This window comes from Pogoniulus pusillus, chromosome 7 (genome assembly GCF_015220805.1).
Source record: "Pogoniulus pusillus isolate bPogPus1 chromosome 7, bPogPus1.pri, whole genome shotgun sequence".
NCBI classification, from domain to species: domain Eukaryota; kingdom Metazoa; phylum Chordata; class Aves; order Piciformes; family Lybiidae; genus Pogoniulus; species Pogoniulus pusillus.
Window position 1 is genome coordinate 18,210,050 of NC_087270.1, and position 20,015 is coordinate 18,230,064.

Consider the following 20,015-nt stretch of genomic DNA (forward strand, 5'->3'; position numbering starts at 1 on the left):
GCAAACTGTGCCAGGGCAGGTTTAGGCTGGATTCTATGAAGAATTTCTTCACAGAAAGAGTGACTGGCTATTGGAATGGGCTGTCCAGGGAGATGGTGGAGTCACCATCCCTGGAGGTATTTAAAAGGAGGCTGGATGAGGCACTTAGTGCCATGGTTTAGTTAATAAGAAGAGTTAGATGATAGGATGGACTCGATCTCAGAGGTCTTTTCCAACCTGTTTAATTCTGTGATTCTGTGAAGTAAAAAAGCCAAAAGACTGAACTATCATTTCCAGAAGATGGGAAATGAAGGACAATATTTCTGTCTCGTCTGTTAAACTTCTGCCAGGTTTGGATGGATTTCTTTTCTGTAGCTTGTTGTATTAGAAAAGAACATGTTAGTCACTAAATTGGCTCATCCTCTGGGGAGAGTCAATGCACATCTCTGCTAATAGCACAGAGGAAGCCAGATTCATGTTGTTAATGAGTTAGGAAATATTTTGGAATAGGCTTCATTGTTAGAAGGCATTACAAAACTGCAACTGATGAAAAGATTTTCAGAGAAATTTCTACAGCTTTGATCTTTATTCCAAGTGTGCTTTCTTTCTAGTCTAAAAGTGTTCATTTTTAACAGAATATTAGCAGAAGGAGTATCTGCTCAGTAATTTTCCAAGCAGACTTTTCAGTGAGGCTCCATCCTGCAGAGACTTTCTGATGTGAAGAGGTATAGTCAGTGCAAGGTAAACTTCAAAGTGCAGCATAAGACTTCATCAGCGTGATTATGTTTTGAACTTCTGATGACTGACTTCTAAACCTCTGTGCAGTTCCCTGACAATTATCAATGACATGGAAATTATAGTGAGCATGTACCTTAAGAAACCTGCCATCTTGAGACACACAGACCTCAGTGTATGTTAGGAGATCTTCTATTGCTTGAAACAGGCTTGAGATTCTGGGCTGAGTAGGAAAGGTAGAGCAGTGAAAGGAGGTGTCAGACTTAATCACAGGATGACTCTGCTCCTTTTCCATTAAGTAGCACTCCAATTCCACTTGAAAGAGAGAGAAATAGATTATTTCCTTTTCATTGTCGTATTTGAGAACAAATCTGTGCTCAGAAGGAAGTTTCTGCAATAGCAATGGGACCTGTTAGAGATGTCCTGCCAAGAGTCAGGCACAGGCAACAATAATTATTTGTTATCAGGGTGGAAGCCACTTTGTTAAACCATCTTCAGAGTTCAGGTTAGGTGAGTTTCACCACATTTTTTTTCAGATATGTGCCTCACCAGCTCCTGAGCCAGCAGGAAGCCTTAAGAACCTGAAGCTTTCTTTTCTTGTCCCTCTCCTCTTTCAAAACCAGCCAGAATCTCACACTTCTCAGGACAGCACCACTTGTAGGCAAAATAGATTATACATAAAGTGACCCCGCAGATTCCAGGGCCCCACTGGAGACATCCTGCTCAGCTGCTGTGCTGCATAGCTCCCAGAGCCCTGCATTCTCTAGTCCACCCGGGATTTGAAATATCTCTGGAATATACTGTTGTTGTTACAACCTCAGGATGTCATTTAAAAGGAGTTTCCAAGGGACTGTTATGACCTTGTGAGCTAAGAGTTGCAATACTGCCACTCCTTCGAACTCTCTGCTGTTGGACCTGCCAGTTTACAGGTACCCTGGAGGCTTCGTAGAAGTGGAAAAAGAATCACTTGTCAGAAGGTAATGGATTAACTTATGTTTGTTTGTTTGTTTTGAAGACAGTATCCAAAATATGGACTGCACTTTATAAAAGGAGCACTTAAGAAGCTCTAGTTGAACTATGTCGCTTGAGTTATTTACCTTGGATCCACCCCAGTAAGCTAAGGGCAGTATGTGATTATAGATGAGACTTGAGTGGAGTTTCTCTGCATTGAAACTGAGCAGACTCTTTTGCTTACAATGATGCTACCTTATTCCAGTGATAATGAAAAAGAACAAAATATAGCCTTAAAGTCTTATACATGCCAATAGGGGATTTTTTCCCATTCATACTAGCTTAAATTATCTTTATTCATGTGCCACATAAGATGCATAGGTCACGTATTTATAGACTCATCAAAAAAAAACCACTTGACAGCTTAAGAAAGCATTTTATCCACAAAAGGAAACCATTACACAAAATAGTCACCAGAAAGAATAATGATTCCAAGTATGCAGCTTACAAGGCACAGAGCAGGGCTTTGCATGACAGTAATCTGCTGTAGTGATGAAGAAATGGTAAACAGAAGTCATTGTGAAGAAACTCCTTCCACAGAGTTCAGTACAAGCTATCTCTTGAAACAAAATGCAAGAGATCTGAAATTAGCACTAATAATACAACTGCCAGTTCAGCCCCAACCTTTTCAAGCTCTCTGGGCTCAATGGTAGATGAAGTGTTTGGTGAGGGTGCAGCAGCAACCAGCACTAGAGGGTTTGGGTTTGATGGTACCAGTAACAACACAGCATTGTTTGGCATGCTAGCAAACCACTGACATTTGGATCAGTGTCACAACAAGGGATCAGTCTTGGTACACAAAGCAGTGGATGCTTACCTTTGGGGACAGGTGGAGGAGGGTTTGGGTTTGGATCATCTAACACATCTTCCTCTGCATTTAATGCATGGAGGAGCTAGAACATCCTGAACTCTCTCCTGCATTCGTGAGTCAATTACACAATCCGTACCATCAGTTTAGGCTTTTGCTGTAAGGGCCTTCTCTAACTCAAAAGTTTTCATCAGAGGAACAATCCAGGCATGTGCATATAGAATACATGTATAACCTGAGCAACACTAAAGAGCATCTCATCACTCAAACATTTCTTTTTGAATGAGCTCTTGGAGCAGATGTGGCTTTACAATACAGAAAGTAGATGCAAATTTCTTTACGAGCTTTTAAAATCTAGGAGCCTCAGTCCCAGGTTTCTTCACAGCCCCATTGTTTTAATTGAGGTTGCAGTTAATAAAGATGGAAATGGAGACTGATGAAGGTCCTAAGGTTCCAGACTAATGCTTTGAGCCAGCAGGTATTAAAGGACTCATTTGTATGGTGATATTAGGGAGGCACAGCAAATCACCTTTGCTTTAATAGGAATACAAACAGAGCTGAAACATGGAAGGTAACATGGGAGGTCAAAGAGGAAGTATATGAGTAAGGGAAGCAAACAGAGTATGCCGTTTCTGGACTCCCTGTCTTGTGACCTGCTTCAGGTGTTTTTCAGGGTTTTTCAAACCCACTTGCAGGCAGTTTCTGAGGGGGTGTGTCTGTACTGCACAACCTGCCAACAAGGGAAGGCAGGAGCAGCAGTAGTGGATCAGTCAAAAATACTCCTGAGCCAAGTGCCCCTGTGCTCTTAGGAATATGTTGGACATTGTGTGTTAGATCTTGTGTGAAGGACTAAGGGAACTTCATTTGGGAGAAAAAAAAGTGTGAGGTGGGGCTGGCAGAGAAAAAGTCCTGGAGTTCGTGTCTGTCATGGTCTGAAAAGTAACCATTATTTGAAAACACAGTGATAGGCATGCACTGAGACTGAGATGTCCTTGTCTGAGGACATGAATCATTTCCAGTTAGTGTAAAGACATTTCCCACACCAGCTGTCACTCACCTTGTGCAGTGCTGTTCCTGTGCTGTCTCTGATACCTTTAGGTTTTCTTTAACAATTCTGCACTCCAGCATCTTTTGACATAAAACCTCTGCTACCTGAACAGTCTTGTCTCATGCATAGCTGTATTGTCTGTGAGTAGCTATGATAAGCCCAGATGTTAATACAGTGGCACATTCTTTTATGCACTCGCTTGCATTTGCTGGGAGAAAAAGAGAGCATTTAGGTGCTCTCTGAGCATCTGGAGTTGTTAACTCTTTTCCCAGGCCTGGATAGACAGCTTCCCAAGAAACTGCATTTCCTAGCTGCTTTCTTGCACTATTCTTTCAGATGGCCGAGGTGGCTATTATCTCTTTTGGAAAGGTCCTGCAGAGGAGTCCCAGGTCTCCTCAAACCCATCATCCTCACCTGAAGTCATCATCTTCTGCAGCCCCCATAGCATGATGAGTGCTGCAGAGAGATTCTGGCCATCAGGCACAAAGACAACTAAGCAGTGGTTAGTGCCCTGCCTTCCCAGCAGAAATCTGCTTAGTGGAGGGAATAACGCGGTCGGTCCTTAATAAGAAACTCCTTCTGTTTCAAATTAAACAAAAATTGCTGCTTATAAATCACTTGATCCCTGAGCTTTGTTTCTCAATTTCACTCTCCCTGCTATTGAGCTTCCATCTGCTTTTAACAATTTTTGCTACTCGTATGTCTCTTAATGCTGTATCCCTTCAGAATGGCTTTCTAATTAAGTAAGCTCTGAAAATGAAAAGCAGCAGAGCAGCAGCTTGCCTGCTCTCTGTACCCTTAATCTGGCAGTCCTCTATGTGCTATTTTGGAAGCTAAATTGAGGTCACTGACATTATGCATATTTGTTGTCTGATGCAGTCTTAAAAGCCCCAAATCCTCTATTCAAAATGATCCTTAGGCACATGGGTCAAACGTTTGCAGGAAGGAAAATAAGTGTTTGGAGCTTTAGCAGATTCAGAGCACCAGGAGAGGAGCGAGGAAGGGCCCACAGTCTCAGACCAGTATTTCATTTGCAATAGGCTTTCACTGACCAGTGAAAAGATCACTGTTGTTAACAAAATAAACATTTCCAGTGGCATGTGAAGAGGGAAGATGAGAGCTCTGCTAGACAGAAATACCCTGTAGAGGTTGCAGTTGCCCTTCTGTCACAAGTTGTGTAGAGACCAGTTACTGCCTCTTGTCAAAATGTGTTCTGGCTGAAATTGCAGAGAAGAAATTAATGCACTTGAGTTCCTCATCAGTAAAACAAAACAAACGAACAAACAAAAGGCAGGTACTGTTTATATGGACTTAAATATTATACTGCATGTGGGTAATGCAACACCTTGAAATTTTGGTGCCCTCTGCCTCAAGGGGAAATAACACAATTTTTTTAACATTTATATCAGAACTTAACAATTGTGAAAATCTTTTCTGAAACCTTGCGAATAAAAATTTTTTTGTTGAAATTTCCAAGATTGCTGGAGAAATCAAACTGTTTATATTCAGAGTGCATTTTTACTTGAATTGTTGAGCCAGGATTATTTTTCATTCATAATTGACTGCATCATTCAGAGGAAGAAAGAGTCTGATCAGGTAAACAAAGTATTTCTGAATAATGCAAAAGAAGAGCAATTTTAAAAGAGAGGTAGAAGAAACACAAAACTAAAAGGACCAGCATTACAGAAAAATTGCAAGTAGAATGAAAAATCTGAGACTTCAGAAAAGGTATTTGGAGTCGTAACAGATTTTTGCAGTAGGACTGCTGGAGGGCAGCCAGGAAGAAAGGGACCTGGGGGTACTGGTAGATAGTAAGCTGAAGATGAGCCAGCAGTGTGCCTAGGTGGCCAAGAGAGCCAATGGCATCCTGGCCTGCATCAGGAACGGTGTGGCCAGTAGGACAAGGGAGGTTATTCTTCCCCTGTACTCAGCACTGCTCAGGCCACACCTTGAGTACTGTGTCCAATTCTGGGCCACTCAATTCAATAGAGATGTTGAGGTGCTGGAAGGTGTCCAGAGAAGGACAACAAGGATGGTGAAAGGCCTGGAACACAAACCTTATGAGGAGAGGCTGAGGGAGCTGGGGTTGTTTAGCCTGGAGAAGAGGAGGCTCAGGGGTGACCTCATTGCTGTCTGCAACTACCTGAAGGGACATTGTAGCCAGGTGGGGGTTGGTCTCTTCTCCCAGGCAACCAGCAACAGAACAAGGGGACACAGTCTCAAGTTGTGCTGGGGGAGGTATAGGCTGGATGTTAGGAGGAAGTTCTTGCCAGAGAGAGTGATTGCCATTGGAATGGGCTGCCCAGGGAGGTGGTGGAGTCACTGTCCCTGGAGGTGTTCAAGAAAAGCCTGGATGAGGCACTTAGTGCCATGGTCTAGTTGACTGGATAGGACTGGGTGATAGGTTGGACTGGTTGATCTTGGAGGTCTCTTCCAACCTGGTTGATTCTATGGTTCTGTGACTTCGTCAAAACAAATATGGCCATAAGCAATGTTTCTGATTAAATTGCATTTTGGTGGGATGTTTTCACCAAAACATGTAAGTAGTTGTATTTCATACGTCACTTTCTCAAAATATTTTTGCCTAAAGATTAGTTCTTTAGATGCCTTTTAAGTAGTGACTCTTCCATTATTTTTGAGTTGGAAACATATTTTTAAAAACCATGTGAGTTGGAATGAATCCCAGTCCATGTGGAAGTGGGTTGGTTTTGCATCAGATAACTGCCTCTGGCATGGGATCTTACAACAGGAGAATGATGCTACGAAGGTCACACCGATGTGCAAACCAAGCATGCAGTATCCCAAGCTGTATGGGGAAGGAAGAGAGGGGAGTATTGTTTGGAAAACACTTTCATTATTAACTTCCAAAATGCCGCTTTTAAGGTACAATGGGAAAGAGCAGCAGTGTTCACATTAACAGCTTCAAAGGTGGCAGGAAGGGAGATGGGTTGGACATGTTTTCCCCCACAATTTCCCTTTCCCTTGGGCTGCCAAAGTGAGGGGGAGGAGGTGAGATGGACGTAGTACTGTGTATCGGCCAGCTGTGTATCTGCCTTTTGTCTTCAAGCCACGGGAGCTGGATGAGGTAGCAGACCTTCACAAGACTATCAACAGCACCAGCCCTCAGAGGAGTTCCTAAGTTTTCTATGTGTGTCATAGGGTCACGGCTTAGTTTGCTTGTGTTTTTTAGTGCACATGGTAAGATCTTTGCTGCTGATGCCTGAGGTCCTAGGTGTGGTTGCCATTTGTTTGTGCAGACACCTAATTCCCATGGCTTGAGCTACTGCAAAACTTATCTTTCCTCTACATCTGAAACTTCTGGTAGCTCATTATTCAATTCTTACACCTCATTATCCCAGCTTGTTTGCTTTGCCACAGTTACCTTAAAACAATCCCGACCTGGGAGGGAAAAAAAAAAAGGGAAAAAAACAAACCCAGCAGCCAACTCTGCAGTAGAAAAGAGGGATGAGATGCAGTAGAGCTACTTAAAATATTGAAAAGGAGAGGAACTTAAATTCAGGCACAAGATAATATAAAACATGGTAAATTTGGAATAATGAAAGATTAAGGAATTTAATTTATTTTTTTTTAGCCTAAGCATTCCATGTGATCTTTAGCCCTCCTGGTAACTTGTGTTGGCAGCACATTGCATTTTTCATGTGATCATTTTATTTTTGTGCTGGGTAGAAACAGAAGTTTGTTAGATCACTTGACAAGTACGCAAAAGCCTACAGGGGCTTGATCAAGATAGTCTAAACCCACAATTACTGCTTCTGTAATTCTTTATTCATCACAGTTACTGGTTTTACTGCTCTGGTCACTGTTTTAATGCTGCGCTATGTTATGTTGTTTTGGTGGGTATGATAACCACAGCTAGGTGTAAGTGCAATGAATAGTTTTAATAATACCATCCATTTCCTTTTCTGAGTGCATTTTCCTTGCTTTAAGCTGAACAACCATATTCAGTTTCCCTTTCTGCATTCCATGGAAGGGTTCCTGAGGCCTTTCCCTGAATGGTGACCCTTTTTGGAAAGCGGTGGTAGCTAAGGAACACTTTGAATTGAGAGGGAATGTGAACTGATCAGCTGGGGAGCTGACTGGATTCCTGCCAGGAGCTCTGGTCGTGTAAAGTCTGACTCATTTACTGTCCCAACAGCAAGAGGCTGTATTGGTTATAGCTGAGGACCAATGGTTATGGTGGTGTTTATTCAAGATATGAGGATGCATGAGCCTGAGCCCTCAGTCACTGACACTGCCTGACAGGAAATAAAAGGGGACCCACAGCTTCCTTGTGGGAACTCTTGTTGGGTGTAGCTAACAGAGGCAGGACAATTACAATCCAAACCTCACCATGGTTGATTCTATGATAGCTGTTGTTATTTTGAGCAGGACAACTTGGCAGCTCAGTGGTCCATAGCCTGTTCCAAGCCTGTGCTGGCATATGTGTAGTTTGATAAGTGATCATATAAATGGAGTGGAGGAGAGCCCCTTCAAACTACATACAGCTTGAGGATAGCATCTCCTGAGCTTTGGTCCCCACCTAACCTTAATGTCTCCCCTTCTTCTGTAATTGGGGATAATAATACTGGTAGTTACTCATTTCAAAAAGCTGATGTATTAGCTGATGTTTTTTAACCAGCAGTGTTGGGTAAAAATTAAAGTGTAGGTAGATCGAAGCATACATTCAAGAGTTAGGTCTTCTAGCCTCAGCCAACAAGAGTTACTAACTTGTTCGTCTCCTGTCCCCAGGGACCCCATCACAAACAGTTAAAGACAGCTCCATATTTTGAAGTGTTAACACATTGCCTGTAAGTCAAGTTCATGGGGGTGTGATTCACCTGAACAAGAAATAATGTTTCCAACCCCATGTGGGATACTAAAGCCACACAGAAGTGGCATTAATAAATATTTTTTCTTTGAGGTTAAAGAGAGGACAGAAGATCAGTAAGAGGGCAGATGGTGAGATAACAGAAGGAAGAAGGTTGTTATGTGTTTATGGGAACAGTGGTCCAGATAATGATCATCAATCTGATTCCCCAAATCCTAAAAGTAAGTGTAGGTCACCCAGTTTAGTAACTGGAGAGCAGAGAAATCAGGGTTGGTGGGCTTGTGATGAGAAGCAACACAAGGTGACAGCAGACTGACTGGTAAGGCCACAGAGGGCTGGAGTCTGGTGGGGTGCTGGTTGTGCAGAGAGATGTTTAATTCAATCCACACTCCGACGCTTTCTTGTGGCACCAGCAAGCCAAAGAAAATATGTGCATGGCTCCTGCTCCTAATAGTAGGACAGCTTTCCATTAGGGACTGGAGGGTAATGTCCCTGTAAAGCCACAGAGTGTGTTTGTCATTGTCTGATAGAATAGTGTGGCTTTTAAAAGAAAAACAGCCAGGTTTTTGAGCCAGCTGGTTTTAAACCAACAACTTCTTTAACCTTGACCTACAGTTGTTTGCCAGTGTTGTGATGGTTGTGTGGGGAGAAACACAGCCAATGCACTATGAGACTGCTGGGGGTTTGCCAAGCCCCAGGCTTGCTGAGAAGGACCTCAGTGAGAGTTCAGGTCTGGCAGTGGGATGGCTGTGTTGTGCCCAGGTGCACTCATTGTGCTCTTCATTGCAGATGGAGTCCTGTATGATAGCTTGGGGGTTATGGGATGGGCTCAAAGGTGCTCACCTGAAGCCAAGCACAGGGAAGGACTGGCAGTGCCTTTGAAATCAAAAAGAGAACTAGATTTTACACACGATTGCAGTTCTAATCAACCCTCCTTGTCTACCGCCTGCTCCTTCTCAACTAACTTCAACCTTCTTATGATTATATATCTATATAGACTGTCTCTGGAGACACTAAAGAGAAAAGTGGTTCCAGATTCATGACATTTATATTAAACACTTGACTTAGGGGGGATTATCCACTGGATGCACTTTAAGTGGTGAATATTTGACACAATTGCTATCTGACAACATGCTTATGGTTGCACTGGGTTCAAGTGACATTGAGTTTCTCAGGGATTTCAACTGTTTCTAGTGCTCTTAAACCTAATTAAGCAAATCAAGGTTCTGAAGGAAGTTAAGAGCCAGGAGACTTTCTCTGAGTTTTGATTTTACATACCTCCTTCTATACTTTAGGTGTCCAAAATTTACAAATTCAGTAATTCTGTGTATGACAACAAGGTGAGGAAATGCAGAAGCCTATCTCTGGCTCAAGACAGTCCTATATAAAGAAATTAATGTCACTACATTAATTTCTATCTCGACTTCCAGTGCTCCTTCCCACAATTCATAGATTTATAAAAACTACCATATGACAAGCTGCCTATCCCTGCCCAAACTTGTGGGGTGCTTGAACACTGTTGCAGACCTGCGTTGGCAGCCCAGAGCCCAGCTGCAAACATTCCTGAACAGGAAAAGACAGTGGCATTTGGCGTGCGTGGTGCACAGCGTGCTCAGAGACCGCTGGCAGGCATTGCCTCTGCTATTGCTGCTCTTTCAGATTAACCCAAGGAATGTTCTGTCTCATGTTTGGCATAAATCTGCCTCTAACTGTGACAGCATCTTTGGGTAATTGTCATAAATAAACAGGATAACTTGTCTTCCCCTCGCTCCCTCTTGTCGTGTGACTGTTTAGTAGTGAACTATAACTAAAAGCATGATCGCTCCATGGTGACAGACCTTTTACCTAGAACATATTTGGTTTTGCAGCATGACCTACATGAGTGTCACACTGCCACCACTGTGGAGAGACCAGGGCAGATGTGGCCTTTCAGTGCTTGAGGAGCTTTCTGGGTAGCAGGCGTGGAGTTCTGGGGCTGCAGGGCCTCAGTGGTGAGCTGGGCAGTGAGGGACTGCCCAGATCATTCATGGGTTTTTCCTGACCACCACACTAGGGCTGTGTTCCTCTGATAATATGTGTGCTCTTGGAAGAGTTATCAAAATGGAGATGAGAAAAAAAAATATATCTAAACAGAAAGCCAGAAAGCAAGGGAGGGTCAGGAAAAAGACAAAGAAGCTACAGCATGACAGGACTGTTATGGTAGTGACTGTCTGACTGCCACAAATATGTATCTTAGAGGTAGGGTGCATTTAATGCAGACCTGGTACTTGCCAGCACTGTGACACTGAGGTAGGAAACTGAGGCTAGAAAAACAGGAAAACTGCCAGAAACAAGACAGGAAAAGAGATTTAGCAGGAGAACCAAAAGGAAAAAGACAGATCTTAGATTCTAAGGTAGAAATGCTGCAAAATTTGTCTAATTAAGGAATATAGAACTAGACCGGGTGAGTTAAGGACGTTGATTTGCACATCAGGAAAAAAGGAGAAGAGGCCTCACAAAAATAAAGTCAGAGATGCAGGATGAAAACCAGGACAGAAGCATGGGGAATGGGATTGGAAGGGCTCAGAGGGAGGGGTGGTAAAGTCACATGCTGTGGACAGGTCAAGGATGGTAAGACTAGTATAGGTCTTCATGTTCAAGTGAAAATTTGTATTACCTGTTGAGAACTGTTCAACTGAGCAAAGGAGACTTGAAACTAGGTAACATAGGCTCAAGCATAGAGCTGAAGGATCAGAATTCATAGCACCTTTATGCATCCTGAAAAAAGTATACAACTCAAAATATAATTGCCTAAGAAACCTTGGATAAACTGCTGCAGCTACAGTTAGCAGAACCTGACTCCCTCTTTTTAAGAAGGTGGGTGGGTGGATGGATGGATGGTTGGTTTGATGCATGGACAGATGGAGCTGGTTTGGTTTTGGAACTCACCCCTTTTGCTTCCTGCCATGCTTGTATTGGTCATGGTGAAAATTTTGGCTTTGTCTTCAGCTGAAACCTTCATACACGTTAATGTTTTTAAATAAGGGATTGTGCAGATCCTAACATGGGCGCTGAAAACAAAGGCTGTACAAATAAATACTGGGAAAGGACCCACAGCTTCCTGAAGATTGATGGCCAGATTTCTTTCTGCATGCTCTGCATCCTGTTGATGATATGACACTTTTTTCCCCAGTAATGTCCAAGACACATACTGCATTAATCAGATAATGTAACTTTCCATGATCTAGCCCTAAGAAACGTTATTTAATTTCTTTCCCCTCCCTCTTTGCCTCCTTTTGACAACTGACTTTTTCCTCATGGTTTCTCCAACACAAGAAATCTGGCAAAAGTTGTGATATTGTTCTCAGAGCAATGTTTGTGGCGTGATTACTGTGTGATTAGCTACCCGAAGCTTAATAAAAAGCCTTTTCTCTTTCAAAGGCTTATCTGTGATCCATACTGCACTTGAATAGGGTCTTGTGAAAACCAGTGGGAGTATGGACACAAATGCAGTTAAATCCATAAATATTTTCAGGATTTGGGTACCCAAGGGTAGTACCCAAAACCAGCCTTATGCACACTGACCGCACGTTCCTTCAGCTTTGCAATGACTGCATGGAAATTGTATTGGATATGTGGCGCTGATGTGAAACAGAAGGGAATATATTCTGGAGTCATGCAAAAACACATGATTAGTTCCCTTCCCCTGCCTTGTGTGGTGCCTTCCCCATACTGTAGCACTAGTCATATTAGATACACCTGAAGACATCTTCTCTCTTTTGTTGTAGTTGCAGGTGGAGCTTGATCAAGAATATCAAGACAAATTCAAAAGACTGCCTTTGGAAATTTTGGAGTTTGTACAGGAAGCCATGAAAGGGAAAATCAGCGAAGATGGAGACCACAGTTCTGCCCCTTCTTCCCTGGCATCTGACAGTGGAAAATCAAATCATAAACCCCTGCAAAGTGAAGAGGAATTGGAAGAAGATAATCCAGAAAAGGTGTTTGATACTACTTTTTAACTGCCCAAGAAACAATTGGTGTGGCAGGGCACACCATTCCCCAGCTGCCCATCTCTGCTCTCCCAGTGTGAGCTGCTGCTGAAGTGCTTCGGGAGACAGGAGGAATCTGCATTCAAAATGCACATTTTCCAAAAGGAACGTTTTATAAAAAGTACCATGCAAAGGTCTTCATTCTCATTCTTCATCTTATTATTATTCTGAAGCTTAGTGCAGCTGTAATGGGAAAATTAATGTTAACCATTCTCTCCTCTTTTTATTTTCTCTCTCTCTTTTTTTTTCCCTTTTGGCCAATTTACAATGGGTAATTTTCTGGCCCTGTTCACTGTTAAGAATGTTTAATGAAGACCAGTGTATTTTACAGAGACAAAATACGTGCAGATTTCCTTTTGAAGTGCCAGTGCAAAGTGCTCCAAACTAATAGAGAACCTAGTGATTATTGTAACAGTAGTTAATCATATTTGTTTCCTTCTTTATAACTGCACCTTGACAGCTGTGCCATCATTTTACAGTTGCACTGAAACATTTAACCCTTTTTTGCTTCGCAAGCACTGGTGGCTTGCTGTTTTGATATTATGTTTATCACATGGAAAGAAATATATTTGCTGCTGAAAATTCCTGGAACTGTGGGGACAAGAGGAAAACAAAGAGAAGAACTCCACCTGGAGATTGTCAATGTCTCTGTATGTCTGTGTTGGTTACACTGTGTGAGTGCATATATGTTTGTGTGTGTATATATATATATCTATGTGTGTGTGTGTATATATGTGCACACACATCTGTCTATATACACACAAAGCATGTTTCTATTAGAAGCTGGTGTGGTCTCTTGGCTAAATGAAATGTTTCAGGGCTACGTGAATAGAGAGAATCTTGTTGAAAGCTAACATCTGAGTTAGACTGCTAGAAAACAGTCATCCAACCATAAAATTCCTTTTGTGGTGTTAGTGTTGTAAATCAAAGTAGTTTTAGAATGTAAATTTGATATATATTTTGCAGACTCAAAAGTATTGATTTTAAGTATCATATTTTAAGCTTACTGAATTTGATAGAATAATAAAATGTTTAGGACTACAGTATTTGAAAATTAACAGAATCTTCCATTATTTTTAAGTTTGAGGTTCAGTTTTAGTAAGGTCTGAAATTTAAAAGCAAAATATAAAGAACTGATCACTGTTATTTAAAAATGTATATTAATCTGTTTAACTGTCTTCTTAAAATAAGAACAATCAACGTTAGTGTGCTGTATGTTCTGCATGAGAGAAGTAACAACACATTTTGAGCAAACTCTGTCGGAGGATGTAGAAACCGTGTGAAAGTCAGTATACTCGAAAAGGTAAAGAAATGCTGTTCTCTGGATTCCCATGCTAACAGAAATAGCAATTATGGAATGTTACGGAGGGATTCGTACTTGCACCCATTCCAATGCTAAAGGTCTATCCTCAGCCGTGGGGTGAAGAGGCATTTTGGGGCAAGGCATAAACTAGCTCAGAAGATACAGATTTGTGTTGAAAGGCTTGATCCTGCAAATTCACCTTTCCCTGCGCACCACCAGGCTGAGCACAGCCGTGCTGGGGAACAGCATTCATACATGCGTTTGCAAGGTCAGGGCCTTGATGGTAAATAGCCAAGGGAGAAAGCAGTTAGTTCTGTAGGGAGGCATTCTAATACATTGTAACAGTTACTTTACTTCCATTCCCTCAGGATTTTAGTACTTTAGTAACTTATTTTATTTAAATTTAAGCAATAAAATAGAAATCAAGCTTAACTTTTCAGTTAAATATTAGTATGTGTATATATCTAAGTTCAAATCTTGGAAAACAAACAGTATTTTGATGTTTCTTTTTTAAACTTAGAGCAGAAAGAAGGAAAATTGCACATTGTTTGGAGATCATATTTTGGATTAAGCTGTTCTGGTTTATGATGATGAAATTAACGAATGTGTACTTAAAAGAATCCAACTTTGATCTTAATGCTAGGAAGGGGGAATCCTCTGTTGATCCTTGTTTTGCACTTTGAAATCGATCGTCGTCACTCATTCAAAACTTAGAGAGTCAAGTTGTAATGCTGCATTTTATAAAGTAAAAATTACATATTGCCTAAATGATTACAAGAGTAACACACTAGCAGTGTTCACAGTAAAATCGAAGGTTATTGTACAGTGCAGGCTCTGCTGTAAAATCTTGGCTTCTTGGAATTTCAGCGCCAAGTTCCCATGGACGTTAGCAGAGCCAGGACATCACTGCAGTCTTCAAAGGGCAAATGGTAATTAACATTTTGTTTATATTTAAAAATCGATAAATATACCAGTTGAATTAAGATCCTATCAGCTGTAGTCATTTTACAGTACATTTGTATCTGACCATTTCCTGTACTCCCATTTTTTTATATCTGTACAGTGCCACTTTCTGCAGGTGTAGGTTAGCGTGTAACACTGTACATCTTGCATCCTTCAAACTATTTCAGTGAAACAGATATTGTTTAATATTGATATTACTTGAACTAGAGTAAGATAATGAAAAAAGGGTCTTTATGATGTGCAAGTCTCGTGCCTTTTATGTATTTGCCTTGTTCTGTGTTGAATGTGTGGAAATGCTGTATCGTGGGTTTTCTGCTGTATAGAATAGAGCTGTCTATATTAAACTAGGTCGTGCACTTCAGATATCTTTACACTACTGAAAATAGCTTGGGTTTGGCAGTATAAACGGAATGGAAAAACTTCTAATGAAGGCCAGACACTTTAGATTTAACATGTTCATAATTATGTTAATTAATGCTCATGTATTAGCTAAACATTCACTGAAAGATAACTAAAGGGACATCATTGCTTGCCTTTCTTTGAAATCAGTGTTTCTATTGTACATGGTATTAATAGTGTCTGTGATTGATTAGTCCTTGATGATTTGCTCTCAAAGTAGGATAAAATAGTTCAGTTAACATGTACATACTTTCAGTTCCTCAACCTATGATTGTTTCAGAGGCATAATTCACATTTTTGTAAAAATTCTATGCAATTTTGTGGCATGATGTTTCTTCCACTTGTAATTTTATGTGCTCACATTACAGATCCAAAGGACAAATAAAAATTTCTTAACGCAAGGCGGTTGTTTACTCCGTTCCTTGACTCAAAAGCCACAGTTCACCCAGGAGACCTTACTGACCTGAAAGACCTTGTCTTAACCCCTGTGCTCCTGGGAAGGGCAGTGCCACAAGGAGTCAGTGAAGTTTCCCTGCAGGCTCTTGCGTTCACAACAAGAACAAGAATTCACGCGTGCCTGAGCATCCATCCCCCATCCCTCCCAGCAAATTGCATGCTTGCTGGCGCTCTGAAACAACAGGAAATGAAACCAAGTACACAGCAGCCCAGGAACTAGTAGGACTTACTGGTTTACAGGATGGACTTTTGTAGAACAGAAGTTACTTGGTTTCCAGCCATACTGGTAAACCACCTCAGCAAAGGCCTGCTTCTCTTGCACTGACCGAGCCGTTCCACTGATCGCCTATGCAACTGCGTATGTGCTGTGAAACATCCCTTTGCAGGGGCTATCCACTCAGAGCCCTGAAAAATAGATCTGTCATTGGCTTCTGATTTGCCTTTCCCTATTTAATTTACGACAGAAAAAATTATCTCTGGGAAAAGAGGTAAGCAAGTGTATTAATCCAGCATACTAAGGGATATGCCTATTAAAATAAATAATCTCCAGGGCAGATAGACTCACACTGCTCCCTAGAAGAGGTGTGGGGAAATGGGGTCTGACAATAGCATACAAGAAGCAAGGAACAGAGGAACAGAGCTGAAAATTGAGCCCATGAATTTGTCAGAGAGGAATAAGGCAAGGACAGAAATAGAGGAGAGGGAAAGCAAAAGAAAAGGAGCATGTTTCCTTCCCAAAGGAGGAACAGTGGAGTGTGACATCAAGAACAGGGTTTGCCGAGGCCCCATCAGCAAGCTACCCATCACGTAGCGACGCAGACGAGGGGGGGCAGATGGGGCCACAGCACAGTGGCAAGAATTTCAAGAGAACAAGGGGGAGATGGTGACAGCAAGCACAGAGGGAATAGCCAGAAGGCCATGGGAAGGATTGGGAAACAACCTTCAGCTCACACAGAGTTCAGAAAGGATTGTCACAGCTGGCTGAGCAGACAACCTCAGTGCTCATGCTTCGGCCACAGGAGACTGATTTGGCTGCTGAGGAGAGATGGCAACAGACTGGGATGTGTGGAAGAGCTATCTGGAGGCCAAACAAGGGGAAGATGTCATCACAGAGGCCAGGCACTGGGACCAGAACTGCTGTGCAAAGCAGTCCTATTGGACTGCCGAAGCTTCAAGTAGTTTCTGCAAGTGCACCTGGTGGTGACTAGAAGAAAACCAGTCCCACCACAGCAGCAGAAGTCTGCCATTGCAAGCTGGAGAAGGTGACCAAGGACTTTATTTTGCCTTCAGTGTGGATGCATGTATAACTAGTACCACTGCCGTGTTCCACCACAAGTAACTGAACGTTCATAAGCCTTACATCATTTCCTTCACAATGATGCAGCTTCCAGACAAGGGCTGGAGGGTGTCTGGATCCAACTGAGATGCTAGGGTGCCCAGTGGGGAGTCTCAGTGACCAGAGCAGGAAGAGTTCAGAGGAGGTGTGAAGGCTGAAGGACTCCAGGCCTCCTAAAAGCCAGGCATGCACTAAAACACTAGGAAATCATTTTGAGCAGCTGTACTTCAAAAGATAGGAATGGGGGTTGAAACCCACAAGGACTACATCACACCATTGAACTTTGGGAGAGCTCTAAGTGCAGGAGCTGCACAAGTAATGTCTGCCAGGCCTCACTGAAGCACCCAACTCCTGAAGCCACTAAGTTTCAGCTACAAAATTCAGGTCAGCACCTTTTATTGATACATTCACTTCAGTGATGGCATTTTAGTTGTTTGGGCACTCCTTCAAAGACCACATTAGCACCAGTAACAGCAGAGGGAGTAGAAGGATCTAACTCTAAATCTGAATTTTACCTCTCACATCAGGCATCAAGGTGCTAGGTAGTTTCTGGCTATAATAGCATTATTTAATGTGAAAACAGCTATGTCTTCTCTTGGATTTAGCCAGAAGACACCTGAATGCCAGGTGAGACCACTGCCATGACCCTGACATTTCCCATGGAGTTGAAACAATTAATACTGATCTACCCCTCCATCTCTGCCTGGAAAGGGAGCTTCCCTATATATACACAGTAGGATTCATTTGTCCATCATCAGACCTAGTTCCTCTTCAGAGTAATGGCCCTGCCCGTACTGTTCTCTTCTTTAAGGGTTCAGTAGGATAAAGAAGAGTCCCTGTCCAGTGAAAAAAAGAACTACTAAGCAAAAGGGCCAGGACAGGAAATTGAAACCACAAGCATCAGGTGATGGTCACTAGTGAAGTTAAGGAAACTAACTGCACAAACATGTTCTGGGGTTAAAAAGGTCCTCTAACAAGATGCTGTCTTGTTAGCTGTTTTCACATTAAGTAATGCCACATAGTTACCCTTTACTTCTAAGCAGTGGGTTTAAAGGTCCAGTTCATGGGTTCCTTGTGATGATTACAATGGGGGTCGCATGCTAGAAAGGAGGATCTGAGGGGGGAAAAAGCGCTTAAGAAATAGAAATTCCAAGTGTGTCATCTTGGAGATGGTAAAGAAGAAAACACTGCAGGTAACTCATTAGCTACTGTATAATGATACAGTTTTAAAGAGCATGGGGTTCTGGAATGGGAGGTTGCAAAACGTGGTGAGTAGACCATGCTGTGGTGAGGGGTGCTAATTGTTTTGGCTGGATCCAAACCAGGGCAGGTAGAAGGTCTTTAAGAAGCACTGGAGGAACTAAGCTCTAATTAGGGACAAATTGAAGGCAACTTGGCAAATGTGAAAAAAAGAGAAATTTAAAACCTACTGCTGTATCAGTGGAGGAAGCCTCACTAATGAGCAGGAGAGCTCGGCAACTTCCATCACCGGGAACTCTGATGTAATTAGTGTTACTGAGCTGTGGTGGGATAACTGGCCAGTTCAGGTAGTCATTGCAACCTGAGTAATGGGGATCAAAACGTTTGAAAAGAGAAACAAAGCGGGGAGGGAGGGTATACTTTTTTTTTTTTTTTCTGTTTTTGGGTAAGATGAAGTTTAGCTGCTAAATGCCACTGCACTGATCTTATCTACCAATGACAGCCCCTGTGAGCTGGGCTTGCACTCAGCTTGGGAAGGAGGTTACAAAATAATGTGAAGTACTCTGTCCTGGGCTTGTACCAGCTTTTTCAGGAAGAAACAGATCAAAACTGGCTCTGTATGCTCCCTGAGCTATCGACTGATGAATGAAAACTGATCTTCACAGAAAAACCAAAGGCTGGTGGAAAGGCATAACACCAGCTGGGAACTGGAGGCATCAGCATAACCTAAGTACCAACAGAGCAAGTGGATGATATACTGCATGAGATGATGCCCCATCACGTTACTCATGCCATGCAGAAAATGTGGATGGAGCAGAGAGCAATGTTAAATCAGGCCAGATGATCTCACAGTGTCTCCTGGCCTTAATGTTCATTAATCTTATCACAGTGTTTTTCTCTTGGAAGTCTTGGTTTTGCCCTCAAGAGGGCACTTTCAAATGTGATCACCCCAGAGGCTGTGATTCCCTTTGAAAAGGCTTTGTAACATCCTCTTAATTGCCAGTGTCAGTAAAGTGGTCATTGTATCTCAGCCTCATGAGATGTCTCTGAGAAAATGAGCCACCTCTCTTCCAAGGGTATAAATCAGTAAAATGTAGCATCCCAAGGGCCCTCAGCAACAGACTCAACCCAAGTGCTCTCACAGCTTGCCACCAGCTGAGCAGATGAACTCCCTGGCTGGAAGCTAACCCAAGCCATAAAGTCTGCAGTAAGACTAGTCTCTGACTCATCCAGTGCTGCCTGTTGGCCTCAGAGAAACAGCTGGAGCCAGAGCCCCATCGAGGAGGAGCACCAAGGAGCAGTAGCAAGCTGGTTCTACAGTTTCTATTCCAGGGTGCAATGATCTCAGAAGAGAGCTTAGTTCCTTGAGCTTCCCTCTCTATCTGGAGGAGAAGCCTCTCTAGGTAAGAAAAGACTTCTATAAGTAGAAAACCACTGTATTCCTTCCCTTCTGTATGTTAAGTACTATGGCCTGCTTTCACTTCGCTGCTGCACAATGCTTCCCCTGATCGTTAAGCCCGAGATGGCAGCCTGACCATCAGCAGAGCTGTTAGCTGCTGTGATTTATGGGCTGAAGGAGACTACAGAGACCCCTTAGTGCTGTTCTTGCAGTCTATGCCTTGCTCAGAAACTCACAGGCAGATTCCAGGCCCAGCTGGAAAGGGAGGGAAAGGAAAATACCTCCCTGCTCCCCAGGAGGTATTTTCCTCCACCTAAGGAAATACTGGGTGGGCAACAGGGCTGGGGGTGGTGCAAGTTGTTTTGAGTGGCATGTGCTGTCCTGCATCGCCTGGGTTTGCACCACAGATTGAGTGATTCCATGAAATGCTGCTGTGCCATGGGAGCCTGGGTAGAGCAGGCACTACAGCAGCTCTGCACCCTGCCTCTCTTGTGCAGGATGCAATGTAGCCCAGTGATTTGG

General features: G+C 42.6%; 1 protein-coding gene across 3 annotated transcripts in view; it reads left to right on the forward strand.

Moving 5' to 3' along the window:
- The window catches only part of PLCB1 (phospholipase C beta 1), a 434,017-nt gene extending 418,514 nt beyond the window's left edge, over positions 1–15,503 (forward strand). The window contains exon 33 of one of the 3 annotated variants that reach the window (XR_010302819.1): positions 12,177–12,210. Coding sequence is in view for 1 of the 3 variants with exons in the window: in XM_064146104.1 (XP_064002174.1) it covers positions 12,177–12,407 (231 nt within the window). In the remaining 2 variants the exon portion in view is untranslated. Of the gene's footprint in view, positions 1–12,176 lie in introns of all 3 variants that reach the window. The other 2 variants (XM_064146106.1, XM_064146104.1) reach the window with 2 other exon arrangements.
- Positions 15,504–20,015: the final 4,512 nt, after the last annotated feature.